This window comes from Convolutriloba macropyga, chromosome 1, assembly GCF_964194025.1.
Source record: "Convolutriloba macropyga chromosome 1, txConMacr16.3, whole genome shotgun sequence".
NCBI classification, from domain to species: domain Eukaryota; kingdom Metazoa; phylum Xenacoelomorpha; order Acoela; family Convolutidae; genus Convolutriloba; species Convolutriloba macropyga.
Genome location: NC_134468.1, coordinates 53,928,922 through 53,945,616, shown reverse-complemented (window position 1 = coordinate 53,945,616; position 16,695 = coordinate 53,928,922). Strand labels below are relative to the sequence as shown.

Sequence of the window (16,695 nt, the reverse complement as noted above, 5' to 3'; positions counted from 1 at the left end):
GTGCTTCGTCATCCTCAGAATCAGTGTTCCAGTGCTCATCAACACTTTGAAGTTGTCAGGGGTTCCGGTGCGCTGAAAGTAGACAATTTCTTTAAATTTATTCCTCTTCGTGGTCAAGTAATTCGTCAGCTCTTGCACAATACTTGGTAGGAGTCTGATGTGTTATATAGGAATTGACTTGCCGCCCCCGAGTTGACCTACTACCCTATAAAGAAAGGCGTTTTCTGTTAATTGACGGTTTTTATATAGATTTTTAATAAATTTAAAAAAAACAGAATTGAGGCAACTTTTATTAACGGATCCAGTACCGTCCTCTTTTTATTGATTAAATAAAATTCTGTGGTACTTTGCTTTTTTCAGAGTTGAAAATGAAGGAGGACTTCGTTTGCGGCTTGGATCTGAGTGATGTCGATGGGTCGAAAGCTGCTTTGTTAGTAGTGACAAGTATTCTCCACAATGACGAATTGATCAATTAAAATTAAGCAAATATAATTCAACGGCTTGCCCATTTCAGGTTGAAGGAGTTGGGAGTGAGTGCGAGTAAAATAGATTTAGGATGCTCAGCGGAGACATCGGAAGGTATGTATCATAGCTGCAGAAATCTGGGAACTCTCGCCGAATACTTGTATTTCACTAACCACACATCTGCCTTCGTTACGCTATTCTGTTAAAAAAAATTGATGTGAGTTTGCGTTTTATTTAAACATCCAATTGAAAAACTGGGAAATAGAGAGCGGGCATTATTTGGCCTTGCTTCTCATTTCTGCATTTTGCAAGATGCACATCGGCGTCCCCCTAGCTGCAGTTGTTTTGATCCCATTTTGTTTAAAAAAATGTTTGTTTTAAGCGTTTTCCTCGGCTATTTTCGCTACTGTGAGAATGTGTCTGATCGGAAAATTTTCTTTGGAGGACGCGTCTGCTTTCTTGAATGACCTGATCAAAGTAAGTTGGAACTGCTTCAACGTTAAATCTACTTAGATTAGTGGTTTTTATCAATTTAAAAATTTCAGACTTGTAGTGGAGCTGCACAGATAACTAGTGACGTAATGGCGAGTTTAGACATCGAAACACTTCACAACGAACAGAACAATAATTCCGATGAAACGAGGTCTGCAGAAGTAACATCTGGAAAACAGCGTGAAACTTATGTAAAATTGCTCTCGAATTTAGAAGTGAGTTATTCCATCGAAGCTTTTTAAGATTTTATTAGAGCTGCAAAGCTGTAAGCTGAGCGGAACTATATTGCGGTGCTTTTGGTTTTTACGACTCGAGGAGGAGTATTGGTTTTCTCAAGGTTTTTACGACTCGAAGAGGAGTATTGGGTTTCTTAAGGTTTTTCTTACCGGAAGTACTATTTGTTCAGGTGGCGTTTTGACCTAATAATGAAAGTGAGTTAAATTGCCGTGTGAACTAACTTTTTCTGAGCGAGAGAAGTTTTTTGTTCATGCGTTACGTTCACTGAATGACGTTTTGGCTTTGAAAAGAGTTTTCGAGAGATTGGCGCATATAGATGACAGGTTTTAGCCGTGTTTTCGTTCATTTGGCCCAATTTTTTTAGTGTGTTTGTTTTTTGTAGAATTAAAATTTGATCGATACCTCATGATTATGCAACCATCTGAAATCGATACAATGTTTCGGAGAGCTTAATAATCCGTTTCAAGTGCAGAATTGGCCCATGTTTCTCATTTTTTTTGTCAATTTTTGGCTTTATTAATTTCTTCATTTTGGGCTCTTTGAGCGGACTTTTTAAAACCAAATTAGTAATTATGTCAATGTCTTTTCGATAATTCCTGAATTGGCTGCCTCTTTTTGACGTGAGGTGTTATTGTTTTATGAAATTTTACACATACTAATCCGATTTTGGCGGTTTTTTGTCAAAGTTTTTGTTGAGTTTATTCGCCATAAAAAGTCTTTTGGTCCACCATCGTTGTTTTTGGGTTCGTTTTGTTGATAATTGAATTGTTTTTGGATTTTGGGTTTTAGATAAGTTTTCAATTTAGGATTTTCATTTTTCACAAATTTTGAAGTATTTTATTTTTTCAAATCTTTTTCCCAAGCATGTATTTTCAACATTCTATCATGTTTCGTTCAGACATCTCCTGAAGCTTTTTTGTTTGCAATTGATTTTCTCTAACATATTATGGCACCTTTATTTTGCTAGCTTCACTTTTACAGATTATTAGCAACATTCGTTAACGTGAGATTTTTAGTGCGTTTGAGTATTGTTCTGTCTCTTGTCTTTTTGATGATTATTTTGGATTTGCTTATTTTGGTCATTGTTTAGTTTCATTGTGATTTAAAGCGACAACTAAAGTTTCTAGTTAAAGCGTTAAAGCGACAAAGTTTATTTAATTAACAATTAATTACTGTTTTTATATTATAAAATAGTGTTTCGATTGAGGACTCACGGAAATTGATGTTTTATAACAATTTTTGGCCATTTCTTGCAGTGTTCAATTTTTCTTCCCAGGAGCCTTACATCGCTTGCCTTTTGCTGCCCGCGTGCTTCGATGGTTTCAATGGCGTACAAAAAGTTTGGCTTGTTTTATATATAGGAGTAATGTAATTTTTTAGTTCAGTTGGTTTTATGGGCAATATATCCATTCTTTGACAGTTTTTTTGTTTTTAGTAGTCCTTTTAGTGGGAACCAGTTGATTTAAAGGCAATTATTTCATGAAGACGGCTATGTGTTTTTACCGGAAGTACTATTCGTTAAGACGGCGTCTTGAACTAAAAGCGAAAGAGTTAAATTGCCGTGTGAACTATTCTTTTTCTGAGCGAGATAAGTTTGTAGATCATGCGCTTCGATCAGTGGATGACTTTTCGATTTTGAAAATTGTTTTTCGTCTGAATGCTGCATATAGATAATCATTTTTAGCTTTTTTTGTTCAGTTGGCCCAGTTTTGTCGCTTATAATTAAATTTTTTTTTAGAAATAATTTTAAATAGGTGCTGTGCTAAAATGTGAACCTCTGAAATTGATACCAAAGTGTTTTTCAGAGTCTAATAATGCGATTTAAATTCTAAATGAGCACATATTTCCCAATTCTTTAATTCGTTTTTGGCTGTTTTTTAAATTGATTTCTTCATTTTTGGATCTTAAAGTGCTTTTTTAGAAATTTTCATAAATTAGAGGAAATGGTAATTTGCTTTTGATATTTCATGCATTAAATGCTTCTTTATAACGTGGTATTTTTGTTTTTTTTTGGAATTTTGCGTTGGGTTGCCTGATTTTGGCAGTCAATTTTGTCAAATTTTTTCAATATTTCGTTTTTGGATTTAATTACTAGAAAGTCTTTTTGTACACAGTCAGGGATCCTTATTGTTTTTTGCTAATAATTGAATGTTACATTTTTATTGCTAAATATTTTATTTCCAATCGTTTAACTATATCTCTACATTTAAATCTACTGCATGAGGATAGCTATAATATTTTATGATTAATAAGGAAATGTGATTGTTCTCTGTTTTTTATTAATTTTGATTTTTAACTTTAAAAAATGAAGAACTAGTCTGTTTTTTCATGTTTTTGTTTCTGTTTTTATTCTCCGCATTCTAGCGTGCATAAGTCTATCTTTTTCCTGAGACTTATAGTTCTGATTAGCTGTGCTTTTATCAGTTTTTAGAAAAATGGTATCAGCCTTTTTTTAGATTTTTATTTTGTTCGAATGGATTTCATTTGACAGTGCAGCACTGATAATTTGCTTGAAATGCCGTTTAAACATTTTGACTGATATTTACTTTCTTCGAATAATATTGAGGTCTTAGTATGATTTCAAACGATTTTTTCCTTTGAATTATGTTCTGTTTCTTTTGTATTTTTGTTGATTAATTTGAAGGTTTTTCAACTATTTTGCTGATCTTGTCATTTTGCAATCTTTGTTCCATTACATTATTTATTGAACTGATTGGAAATTGAATCAGTCTCACGCCTGCAGGCTCTATTTACTCTAAATAATGAGAGATTCTTTTGCTACAATGTTGTCTTTTTCTATGCAATTTTCAAAAAAATTGAGAAATTTTACACAACTGCATATTTCTTTTTCTTCAAAAATAGAATGTTTGTGAATTCATCATGGGTTGGCTGATTCCTTATGGTTGGATAACTTGTTTTGATTGCATGAAACTCGGTTTTCGTTTGTATGTGCACTTGTACTACAGGGAAAATAAATTGAATTTTCCTAATTCTTTCATTAAAAGTATTTATTTGATTTGACTGTTGTATTCTCTGCATTAATGCTTCCGGAATACACATGCTAGCTATTTGAAAAGCCATTTTTTTGGCGGATATGACTTTGAGTTGTTTCCGGAATTCTTCGGCTATGTTTTTTTCCAGCAAGTACTTTTGTTCATGCGGAATTTTGATCTAAAAGCAAAATTGAGAAAGGCTGTCATTCTGAACAGGTATTTGCTAAGCGAGAAAAGTTTTTTGATCATGCGCTGCGTTCAGTGAATAACTTTTTGACTTTGAAAAGTCTTCTTGGTAGAATGGAGCATATAGATAACCATTTTAAGACATTTTTTGGTTGCTTGGCTCAATTTTTAGTTGTTTTTTGGTTTTTGGAAATAGCTTTAATCGATGCTGTATTAATATTTAAAATTCTAACATTGATGCCGGAAAGTTTTGCACAGCCTAATAACTCTTTTCAAGTGTAAAATTGTCTCATATTTGTCAATCTTATATTTGATTTTTAGATTTTATTGATTTCTTCATTTTTGGATCTGAGGACTTCTCGAAAAAATCAAAGTATATAGCAATATGCGTTCGGCAATGCGTGCATCGAGCAAATCTTTTGAACGTGAGGACTCTTCTGTTTTATAAAGTTGTACACATAGTAATCCTTTTTTTTGCAATTTTTGTCCAATTTTTCTGTTTTTGGTTATAACTATTAGTAAGTCTTTCTCTACAAAGCAAGTAGTTTAATTTCGTTTTATTGAAATCTCATTTGTTCTTTGACGTTCAATATCTGAAGTTCAATGAAAATTTGTTGCTTAATTAGAATTTTATTATTTGCAATTTTTTAGTGTTTTGACAATTTATGGAAACTATTTTAGTTTCTCGAATCTCTGTAATCTTTTTTCACCTTTTTATCTAAAAAGTAGGACGACTGTGTAAAGGTTTTCACTCATGATTGCTAAATAAATGTATTCACTCATTGTTTGATCGATAATCTTTTGGAGTGTGTTTGAAGCAGGATTTAAAAGCCAACGCCAACTTTTTTTTGAGAGCCGAAAAAAAAGTTGGTAAGAATAATTCTTCGCTAAGCGAGCGAAGTTTTGTGATTTTGTGTGGCCTTTTCAAAGCAGTTTGTTTTTAGCCGACTCCAATTTTTCAAGCTATGGTGTTTCTCGTAATTATCTAAAAGAGTAGTTGTGTTTGGAAGCAGTTTTGAACATCTGAAGCTAATATTCAGGTAGATCCAATTTTCAGCTTTTTTAACCATTTTGCCCTGTTTTAAGCTTTTGTGGCTGATATTAGTTGTTTTAGCAGTTTTGGTGGTCTTTAATTTTGACTGAAAATTCTTACAATTGTTTTTTCGTAGTGATTTAATTGGCTCAGCGCTGGGAATTTTCGGCCGATTTTTGTATGCTATTTATGGTTTTGGCCAATTTTTTCTGATCTTGCGCTTCTCGCTGTAGTTCATCTCAATTAATTCTTAATTAAGAGTTAATTTATAGGTGTTGCTACTATTAGGTGACTCTTCAAGTCTAGACATGGCATTTTTCATTAAAGTTAATAACGCAATTTTCTAATTTTCAGGTTTTTTTCTTGGCAATTTCGATTAGTTTTTGATATTTCTCTCCTGCCCTTTGGATGATCGACTAAGCTAGTTTCTTAAGAAGTTATAAAAAAGTTGGCTCCGAAAAATGTTTGTGAAGAATGTTGAAAGCTAAACATTGTGAAAGCTAAATAGATTAATTGTTAAAATCAAAATGTTCTATTTTTTTTAGGTGTTTTGCTTTTCATTTTGTTTATTGCCTGTACGATTTTGGCAGTTTTTTGTCAAAATTGTTTACTAGAAAAAGTCTCATTTGTCACAGTCAGGGATCCTAAATATCTTTTACTCATAACTGAATGATTTTTTGACGTTCAGTATTTGAAAATCTGTAAAAAAAAAAATTTTCATAATTTTCATTTTGAAAATTTTTTGACTATTTTATTGCTAAATATTTAATTGTTTCCAATCTTCTAACTATGTCTCCACATTTTAATCTATGCAAGAGGATAGCTTTAAGATTTTATGCTAAATAAAGAATTGTAATTGTTCTTCTACTTTAGTATTTTCTTTTGATTTTTAACTTTCAAAAACGAAGAACTAGTCCATTTTTTCTGTACTTATTCTCCGCATTCTAGCGTGTATCATTCTTTTCCTGAGACTTGTAGTTCTGATCAGCTGTGCTATTATCAGTTTTTAGAAAAATGGTATCAGCCTTTTTTTAGATTTTTATTTTGTTCGAATGGATTTCATTTGACAGTGCATTACTGATAATTTGCTTGAAATGCCGTTTAAACATTTTGACTGATATTTACTTTCTTCGAATAATATTGAGGTCTTAGTATGATTTCAAACGATTTTTTCCTTTGAATTATGTTCTGTTTCTTTTGTATTTTTGTTGATTAATTTGAAGGTTTTTCAACTATTTTGCTGATCTTGTCATTTTGCAATCTTTGTTCCATTACATTATTTATTGAACTGATTGGAAATTGAATCAGTCTCACGCCTGTAGGCTCTATTCACTCTAAATGATGCAAGTTTTTTTGCTACAAAGTGGTCTTTTTATAATCAATTTTTTTAAAAAATTGAAATTTTACAAACTTTTGCTTATTTCTTTCTTCCAAAATAATGTTTGTGAATTCATCATTTCTTGGTTGATTCTTTATTGTTGGATAACGTGTTCTGATTGCATGAAACACGGCTTTCGTTTGTATGTGTACTTGTCCTACAGGGAAAATAACTGAATTTTCAAACTTTTTCATGTTTATTCTTTCTGGCGAAAATATTTGTTCGTTGACTTAAGACTGTTGTTTTCTCTGCATTTTTGCCTTCGGAATAGAGAAAGTAGCTTTTTGAAAAGCCTTTTTCGGATCTTTGAGAGGACTTTTTTCGAAAAAATCAAAGTTTATGGCAACGTTCGTTCGGTAATGCGGGCTTTGAGCATCTCTATTGACTGTGAGGACTCTTCTGTTTTATAAAATTGTACACACACTAATCCGTTTTAGAAGTCTTCCTCTGCAAAGCAAGTGGTTTAATTTCGTTTTATTAAAATTTCATGGGTTTTTTTGACGTTTAATCTTTGAAATTCAATGAACGTGTGTTTCTTAGTTAGATTTTTAATATATTTTGCAATTTTTTTTAGTGTTTTGACAATTTTATCCAAACTATCAGTTTCTTGAATCTCTTTAATCCTTTTTCACCTTTTTATCTAGAAAGTAGGACGACTGTGTAAAGATTGTCTTTCATAACTGCTATATAAATATATTCTGTTTTTGTTTGATCGATAATTTTCTGGAGTGTGTTTAAAGCAGGATTTAGATTCAACGCCGCGTGTCAAAAGTAAGTGTTTAGCTCAAACGGCTGAATAAATTGAAGAGCGGAGAGTGAGAAGATTTTGTTTATAATCTTTTTTGAAGAAGTAAGAAGATTTTTTCGCTAAGCGAGTAAAGTTTTTTGATATTGTGCGGCCTTCTCAAATCAGATTCGTTTTAGCCGACTTCAATTTTTCAATCGATGGTAATTCTTGTAATTATCTTAACAAATAGTAGTCTGCGTTTTTGAACATCTGAAGCTAATATTCACTTATAGATTCAATTCTCACTTTTTTTTCCCATTTTGACTTGTTCTAAGCTTTTGTTGCTGATATTGGTTGTTTTAGCAGTTTTGGTGGTCTTTAACTTTGACTGAAGATTCTTTCAATTGTTTTTTCGAAGTGAATTGGCTCAGCTCAAGGAATTTTCTATCGATTTTTGTTTGCTCTTTATGGTTTTGGCCAATTTCTGATCTTGCGCTTCTCGCTGTAGTTTGTCTCAATTAAATCTTAATTTAGAGTTAATTTATCGGTGTTGCTACTATTAGGTGACTCTTCAAGTCTAGACATGGCATTTTTCATTTAAATTAATGACACAATTATCAGGTTTTTTGTTCTTGGCAATTCCGATTAGTTTTTGATATTTCTCTCCTGCCTTTTGGATGAGTGACTGAGCTAGTTTCTGAAAAATTTTTAAAAAGTTGGCTCCGACCAATAGTTGTGAAGAATCTTGAATGCTAAATATTGTGAAAGCTAATCAAATAATTGTTAATATCAAACAATTTTCTCGTTTTTTAGGTGTTTTGCTTTTCATTTTATTTTTGTATATTACTTTTACGTCAAACAATGGAGGGTTGATTGATGTAAAGTAGAATGTATTTATTTTTTTTCGCGATTTAATTGTTCAGAAATTGCATTTAGCATTCGCAGAGATTTTTTTAGAGCTTACTTTTCGTTTTTGTCCGTCAGCATCTTTGCCTTTCCTTGTGTTTCTCTTTTTGAACTGTTTTATGAGGTTGTCTGTCTATTGTTATTATCTTGTTGCAAACTAGCTGTTTTATAGGGGTTTTTACCAAGTCGGCTTTTTACCAGGGCTTCTACTTCGAGTCGTTTCCTGAATTCTTCCGGCTATATAATTTATTTCGTCGTCTGACGCTCTTTTTCGTTTTAGATTTGTTCACATAGCAAAGCTTAAAAAGTCAATTTTTCTGAATGACGTTGTTTGCGTCACTAACGGCTTTTGCGCGCATGACGTCATTTCTCACTATCTATAGCAAAAGCTTTTCGCATGATTAGATTGTGATCATTCGTCACTTACCTCACTCAGCAAAATGACTTTTGCACTTTAAAATTCAATTTTTTTTGAATTATTATAAGGTCAAAGGAACACACGTGTGTAATAAATGGCCCTAATGAAAAGGCTTCTTCGCAAATATTTTAACAAGCTTATTAATTTATCGCTGATTTTTTTACATAGCTTTTTGAGCGGCGTCGATAACTTTTTAAACTTATATCGCTATCTGTTTCTATCTCTATTATACGGCACGCAAGTCTACTCTTTCGCAGCTATTTCGGCAATCTGCCAGCTATGGTTTCAATTCTTCTTTTTCATCGAGAGGATTGCTATTTTGCAGAAGGAGTTAAATTCGGAGTTATTGACGGAGAGACTGGAACTGGACACCTTGGAGTCACTTGGTCAAATCAAATCAACAGAATTGTTCCAGAAGCGATATGTGAAAACGAGAACGAAACTTTTGTAAGTGTTAATGATGTCTGCTCTGCCTTAGCTGAATTTTTCAAATACAGTTTTCTTAACGACAATTCTGATAGAAAACCAACACTCTTGTGTGGGTCTAGACTGTTTTTACGTGTTTATGTGGATGATTATCAAAAACACTTCATCGTTTTTTATCATAGCTCGTTCTCTTTTTTATTGCTCTCGAATGAGAAGGAATTATTGTAAGCGTGTGTGTTTTTAATGCAAATTTTTTGCTTGACCGTTTTGCAGTTTTCTTGTAGAATAATCTCAACTGTAGAACTTCTCAAGTAACTTTTTCTCGCACTTCTTCGTGATTTCTGAGTGAGTTCAATTGCTCGTACTCCGAAATAAATGTTGTTGTCAAACAAAACCGATTGTCAGAGACTCGATGACAAGGCCCTGATAGCCGAGTTGTTAATACCTCCGTAGAGTTGATGGAAGCGAACTCAGGAGGTCGGGGTTCGAATTCTGTCAATGGTTGATGTTCACACCCATAAAGAAAAATTTATCTAGGCTACAGCCCCTGAATTCAATTGCGCCGCCTGTCCTTCGAGAGCGACTTTTCCGACGTTAGTTGGTTTACGTGTTTTATAGCTGCAATAGCTGAGCGGAGCTATGATTACACTTTTATGGTGATACACTTATTAATCAGTTTCATGTTATATGGAGACGGCACATTATTATCTAACAAAATCAAGCTTCCTATAAAAATCAAGGTGACACAATAAGCAGCTGTAGTACAGCAGTGTTGCGCCGGTTAAAGTAGTAAGCTCTATCCTTATCTATTCTCAAACGTTCTCGTACCTAATACACTCACTGAGTCCTCTCTCGTTCGGCATAGAAATCAAATTACGACAATTATCAAGTTAAAATCATAATGAGCAATCAAGCCGACAAGTGCCACACTTGCCAGCAAAATTTGAACAAAGGAAATCTTGTGTGTTTCTTTTGCAATAAAACGAGGCACATGAGCAAAGAATGCACTCATTTTTACCAGAAATGCTTCGAAGTAGTACTCATTGAGTTAACATCAAACATGCTACACGTCTGTACTGAGTGTGAAGTTAAAAGATCAAACAACTCAAAAAGAGCCTCAAAATGAGATCAGCAAAAATGAAGATGAATTAGCCATAGTCAAAAACAAATGAGACTTCACCGAAATCAAATCAAAGGAAGATATTGAAAAACCTCAATATCAAAAAGAACAAACCCAAAACTTACGCTGAATCACTTGGCTCCGTAAAACGGGGCAAAGTTTTTCAAAACATTTTCAAAACCAAATGGCAATCAACTAGGCATACGTATAACGTATACGTGGCATTTCCGAAAAAAAGTTCGGACAGTCCAGACAAGAAAATGCATGCTGACATACTAGCTGTTGAAAAACTGTTGAGTTTTCTGAAAATAGAAGTCAAGCGCTTGGAAAATATTCAAAGGATTGGAAAGTTTGATGCAAACAAAGAAGGATCTCGAAGCCACCTAATAAATCTTGAAAGTCCCTCAATTAAAGACTTAGCGTTGAAATCTGCTTTTCGACGTTAAGGTTATGAGCATGTTGTTTTCCTCATTCGCGAACTCTCCCCTCTGACAGCAAAATTGGAAACGGTTGTCTACGTAAACGCAGAAAGCTTATATACAAAAATGATATTGATAGAAGAGACCTTCGCATTAGAAACTTAGAACCTGAGATCAAGGATGGAAAAATTGGGTTGAATATATTGGAGAAAGCTCGGACACTGATGCCGAAAGTGAAACCGATGCAGGATGGGTAAAGTATTGAAATCTTTTGGTCCTTCAGTGTGCGAAATATTTGTGTGCTAAAACGAAGAAGACTAGCAAATGCAATAACGAAGTCAAGTTATGACATCATTTCTGACAGAAACTTGGCTCACCGCGGACATATCCAATACTGCTCTATTTTTTGTCTTGCTCAATAAACTCAGATGATAGAATCCGAAAGTTTCAAATCAAAACAAAGTTTAACAAAACCGAGATCTATACTTTTATTTAATATCTATCTTCCACCTCACAACATTCCATATAATTGCGATATTGAAGATTTTAAACTGCTCATATATAATCTATGCGAAGTCGCCGCAAACGAAAACCAAAATTGCCAAATTATGATTGCAGGCAATGTCAATTTTTCAAAAGCAAATGCAAGTCGAATGGTCTCTACTTACGGGTATGAAAATCAAGTACTTTAAAATTTTGTTGATTCGAATTTCTAAGATGTCGCCAACTCACAACTTTTAATTGTTTTTGTCCTTCAATGTGCGGAGTGTTTTAAATCTAAAACGGAGGATAAGACTAGCAAATGCAATAAAGTCATTTTATGACATCCTTTCTGACTGAAACTTGGCTTACCGCGGACATACCCAGTACTGCTCTATTTTTGTCATACTCAATAAACTGATATCATACAATCCGAAAATTTTAAATCAAAACATGGTAGCGTATTAGATGAAATGAGAGATCGTGTAAGGCCCGAATAAAAACCGTACACCAATGTAAAAGGAACATTGTTATCGTCAAAGCTTAACAAAACCAAGATTTACACTTTTATTTAATCTCTATAATCAACCGCACAACTTTCCATGAAAATGGGATATTGAACAGCTCAAATTGCTCATATTCATTTAATGCAAAATCGCCACAAACGAAAACCAATATTGTCAAATCATAATTGCAGGTGATTACAATTTTTCAGAAGCCAATTGGAGTTCAGCTCTACTGGTGGTTATGAAAATCAACTACTTGAAAATTTTGTTGATTTGAATTTCTTGGATGTCGCCATTTCACAAATGGTTGTTTTAGCAAATGAATCAGAACCAATCATTGATTGCAACTTTGATGTTCTCAGCTTTGATGTTCTCAGCAAATTTTCTCAGCTTTGAGAGAAACTACAGTTTAGATTAAAAAAGTTCTGATCATTAACAGATCAGAATCTTAATCGAAGCAAGTAGAAAACAAAAGTTTTTGAAAAGCATTCCAAATTTGCTTTCAACGAAATAGATTGGGATGCTGTCAATAACGCTATAGTCAAAACACCTTTTGACCCATATTAAAATACTAGCTGTTGAAAAACTGTTGAGTTTTCTGAAAATGGAAGTCAAGCGCTTGGAAAATATTCAAAGGATTGGAAAGTTTGATGCAAACAAAGAAGGATCTCGAAGCCACCTAATAGATCTTGAAAGTCCCTCAATTAAAGACTTAGCGTTGAAATCTGCTTTTCGACGTTAAGGTTATGAGCATGTTGTTTTCCTCACTCGCGAACTCTCCCCTCTGACAGCAAATTTGGAAACGGTTGTCTACGTAAACGCAGAAACCTTATATACAAAAATGATATTGATAGAAGAGACCTTCGCATTAGAAACGTAGAACTTGAGATCAAGGATGGAAAATTTGATTTGAAAAAGCTCGGTTACTGCAACCCAAAACTGAAACCGATGCGGAATAAGAAAAATACTTAAAAGTTTTGTGCTTCAATGTGCGAAGTATTTTACACCTAAAACGGAGGATAAGACTAGCAAATGCAATAACAAATTCAAGTTATGACATCATTTCTGACAGAAACTTGGCTCACCGCGGACATATCCAATATTGCTCTATTTTTTGTCTTACTCAATAAACTCAGATGATGGAATCCGAAAGTTTCAAATCAAAACACGGTGGCGTGTTAGATGAAATTGGAGATGTTAGGCACGAAGAAACTATACCCCAATGCTAAAGGGACATTGTAATCGTCAAAGTTTAACAAAACCAAAATCTACCTTTTTATTTTATATTTATAATCCACTTCACAACATTCCATATAAATGGGATATTGAAGAATTATATATAATCATAAATTGCTCATATATAATCTATTCAAAATTGCCGGAAATGTAAACGAAAATTGTCAAATCATAATTGCAGCCGATGTCAATTTTTCAAAAGCAAATTGGAGTCGATAGAGCTCTACTAGCGGGTATGAAATTCAAGTACATGAAAATTTTGTTGATACGATTTTCTCAGATGTTGCCAACTCACAACTGGATCTTTTAGCAAATGAACCAGAAGCAACCATTGATTGCAACTTTGATCTTAAACTTTTTCTCAGCTTAGAGAGAGACTACAGTTTAGATAAAAAATCTTCTGCTCAAACTCATCAGAATCATAATAGAAACAACTAGAAGACAAATGTTTTTAATGCGTACCAAATTTGCTATCAACGAAGTAGATTGTGATGCTGTAAATAACGCGATAGTCAAAACACCTTGATAACGTTGATGACCTTGTTATGCACTGGTACGATTGGATAATCTTGATCATAGAAAACATCCCAAATGTCACTAAACATCGCTGTTCCCTACCACCTAGGTTATCTCAATCCAGCTCTTTTCCTATAAAGAAAATAGCTACCGAAAAACGATGGAACAATAAATATCAAGCGTTGAGATAAAGAACTTAAATTATCAACTGGATACAGATCTAAGTCGGTTCGAAGCCGATGTTTTTTAAATCGAAAATTCCACATAAGTAGCATCCAAAAATATCTGAAATCAATTTGCAAAAAAATCCAGCAATTGCGCAAACTGTAAAATGTCAAGACCATTGTACTGAGTTAGTCTGAGAATTAGCCAAATTCTTCATTCAATACGAAAACTTCCAGGCAAATTAATTTCGAAAACAGAACTCAACATAATTACCATCACTGAGACGAGAATCATAAGCATGCGTGAAGATTTGAAATTGAGAAAAGCTACTGGACTTCATAGTACTGGAAACTGTATTCTGAAAAAATGCTGTAAACACTCGATATCAATACGGCTTCTTTTTCAAACAATCATTAACAAAGGTGTTTTTTCTGAAGTATGGAAAATTTTTCAGGTCTCACCAATTTTCAATTAAAGCAACGAAGCAGATGTTGAATGCTACCGGCCAATTATTTGACTATGCTGCATTTCGAAAGTATTAGAGAAACAAATATTTGACGAACTTAATGAATTCTGCAAAACAAACTAAACGAATGTTAATTTGGTTTCCGAAAAAAGATTAGCTGTTACTCAATTTTGCTTTTCCATGATTCAGTTTACCAGAAATCGATGATAAACAAATTCGTCAATTAACCGTATTTTGTCTGGATTTCGCGAAAGCGTTTGATAAAGTAGATCACGACTCATTACACAAGCTTATGAAAATGGAAGGCGGTGGAAATTTCTGATGCCTCTTAGATTTCCACCTGGAAAACAGAAAGGTCTGTCAAAACTAAACAACGAAAAATCAGATTAAGTAGAAAGTACAGGAGGACGACCAGAAGGATCATTCCGTGGGCCACTCGGTATCCTGTTTTTTTTTAATGATCTACCAGACGCCAATCCAACTTGAGAGCTATGGTTTTGTCGATGTCTGATTAGCCACAATTCAAGATCCAAGCAGAGCAAGTCGATATTTGGTATTACAAAAACGTATGGGTAAAAAAGTAAATGTAATTTTCTATGTGAAGGGAAATGTGAGCATATCTTAAAACAACATCAAACTTGAAGCCACCTTTGTGGAAAAAGACCTAGGTCTAATGGTCACACCTAATCTGAGCTGGAGTGGAAATTGTGATAGGCTTGCACAAAAAGCTACCAGAGCATTCTTTCATCTCAAAAGTAACATGTTCTCTATCTGTTCATGGACTAATAAATTGCTTTCATACACAGGATACATTGTCTCTATCATTACGTATTGCGCAAATGCATGGCTCCACAACAAAACAAACTTTTTAAAATTTAAAATAGCGATAGAAATGGCATCCAGGTGCATTCTTTCATCCATCCACGAGTACAAAGCAAGACTTTTAAAACTCAAATTACAACCTCTTAGTCTCTGTTGAGATGCACGTCCTGCTATTTTTTATGACTTATAAATTGCAAGAATGATACTGCAATTACATTCGAAAAAGCATGCGAGGACAAAACAATATAGTCGAGGGGAATAAAACTGAAACAAAAGGGGCTGATAAAAACCGACGAAAATTACTTCCATCGAAAGAAATTTTATAAAACATCTTTAACAAAACTCTGTAATTTTGGAAGTGAAATGAACAAAGGAACAATTAACAATCTATACTGGAGTTTCTTTGCCAATAAATACAATTACGTATTTTTGTACGACCATATGACGTGGCACTCAATTCAAATCAGCTTTTGGTCATTCATTCAATGCATTCTTTTGACTTAATTGGATACGCGACATCTTTTTTCAAACATATCGGAGCAAGTTTTGGTTCATTCGCGTGAATAATTTTTTGGTCACGCGTGTTTTGTGGTCGTTAGCTTTAACCGAGGAGTGGAGGTCAATTTTTTATGTCTTAATCTAACTGTAGTTTGATTGAGAGCAGCTTTACAATACATAAGTCTATATCAGTTGCTGACATCACATCAATTTAAATAAAAACTCTGAAATAAAGTTTTCCTCTTTTCATCTGTATTTGGAGACTACTAAGTCTATGAAGCTATCGCACCTATGTTCTGACAATCTACCATCTATGTTATTGTAATGAATACAAAACGAGATTAATCGGATCTCCGGCAACGTTATTACCTTTTAATAGATGCCCTCAGCCTCTCAAAGGCTATTACGTATGCGCTCTCCTTTAAAATTTGTTTCACCTTTCGATCAAGTTTTTCGTTTTCCTTAACTCAACGGTCAAGGTCAAAAAACGAAATCAAAAGAAACTGGATAAACCAATATACGCCAGGCACTGGCTTAATGCTGAAAGACAGTGCATTAAGTTATCAAAGTTCCGCAGAGTGTACTGTTAACTGATATTAGTTAGTACTAAGCTTGATGTCCTCCAATATAGAGGCGGAATTCAACATACTGTGGACAATTTAGAACAGAAAAAATTACGTTATTGTTAATTTTTCTCTTTATGTTTCTACCAGTTTCAATCCCAATGTCGGTCAATTGCGTCTAGTTTGCAGTAATCTGTCGGTTATGCTTCTTATTGTGAGTTCTATTTATAAAACGAAAACTGTTACATGTCGGAGATGATTCATTTAATCCTATACAGAGAAAAGCATCTTCTTAGAGCTTCTCAGCATGAAAGAATTCCTTTGCTCAACTGATATAACAATAAAATTTTTTATGTGTGATGATGGTTATATTTTGTTTACTGTATTTTTAAGGTGCTGCTGATGCTTTTTTTAATTCTAAATTTTTGTTGCTGATTTTTGTTGTCTATTTTTGGGTAAAGCATGAAAAAATACCGTGATCATTTCATGCTGCGCTTTTCCGCAGCACGTTCTGTACACGGTCACCGTTTTTAGTAAACGAATGGAATTTTTTTGCAACCATCAGATCATCTTTTATTGAACTTGGCTCCTGAATCTTGACTGCTGCTGCTAGAGGTTGCGCCACCTCACAAATATTTTCTTA

The 16,695-nt window shown here is 33.7% G+C and overlaps 1 protein-coding gene across 5 annotated transcripts in view; it reads left to right on the top strand.

Annotated features, from left to right (window-relative positions):
- The first annotated feature begins 318 nt into the window (after positions 1-318).
- The window catches only part of LOC142340355 (THO complex subunit 2-like), a 215,790-nt gene continuing 199,413 nt past the window's right edge, over positions 319-16,695 (top strand). For all 5 annotated transcript variants that reach the window (XR_012759067.1, XR_012759068.1, XM_075390939.1 and 2 more), the window contains exons 1-5: positions 319-430; positions 515-579; positions 848-942; positions 1,011-1,172; positions 9,161-9,282. Coding sequence is in view for 3 of the 5 variants with exons in the window: in XM_075390939.1 (XP_075247054.1) it covers positions 369-430; positions 515-579; positions 848-942; positions 1,011-1,172; positions 9,161-9,282 (506 nt within the window). In the remaining 2 variants the exon portion in view is untranslated. The remainder of the gene's footprint in view (positions 431-514; positions 580-847; positions 943-1,010; positions 1,173-9,160; positions 9,283-16,695) is intronic.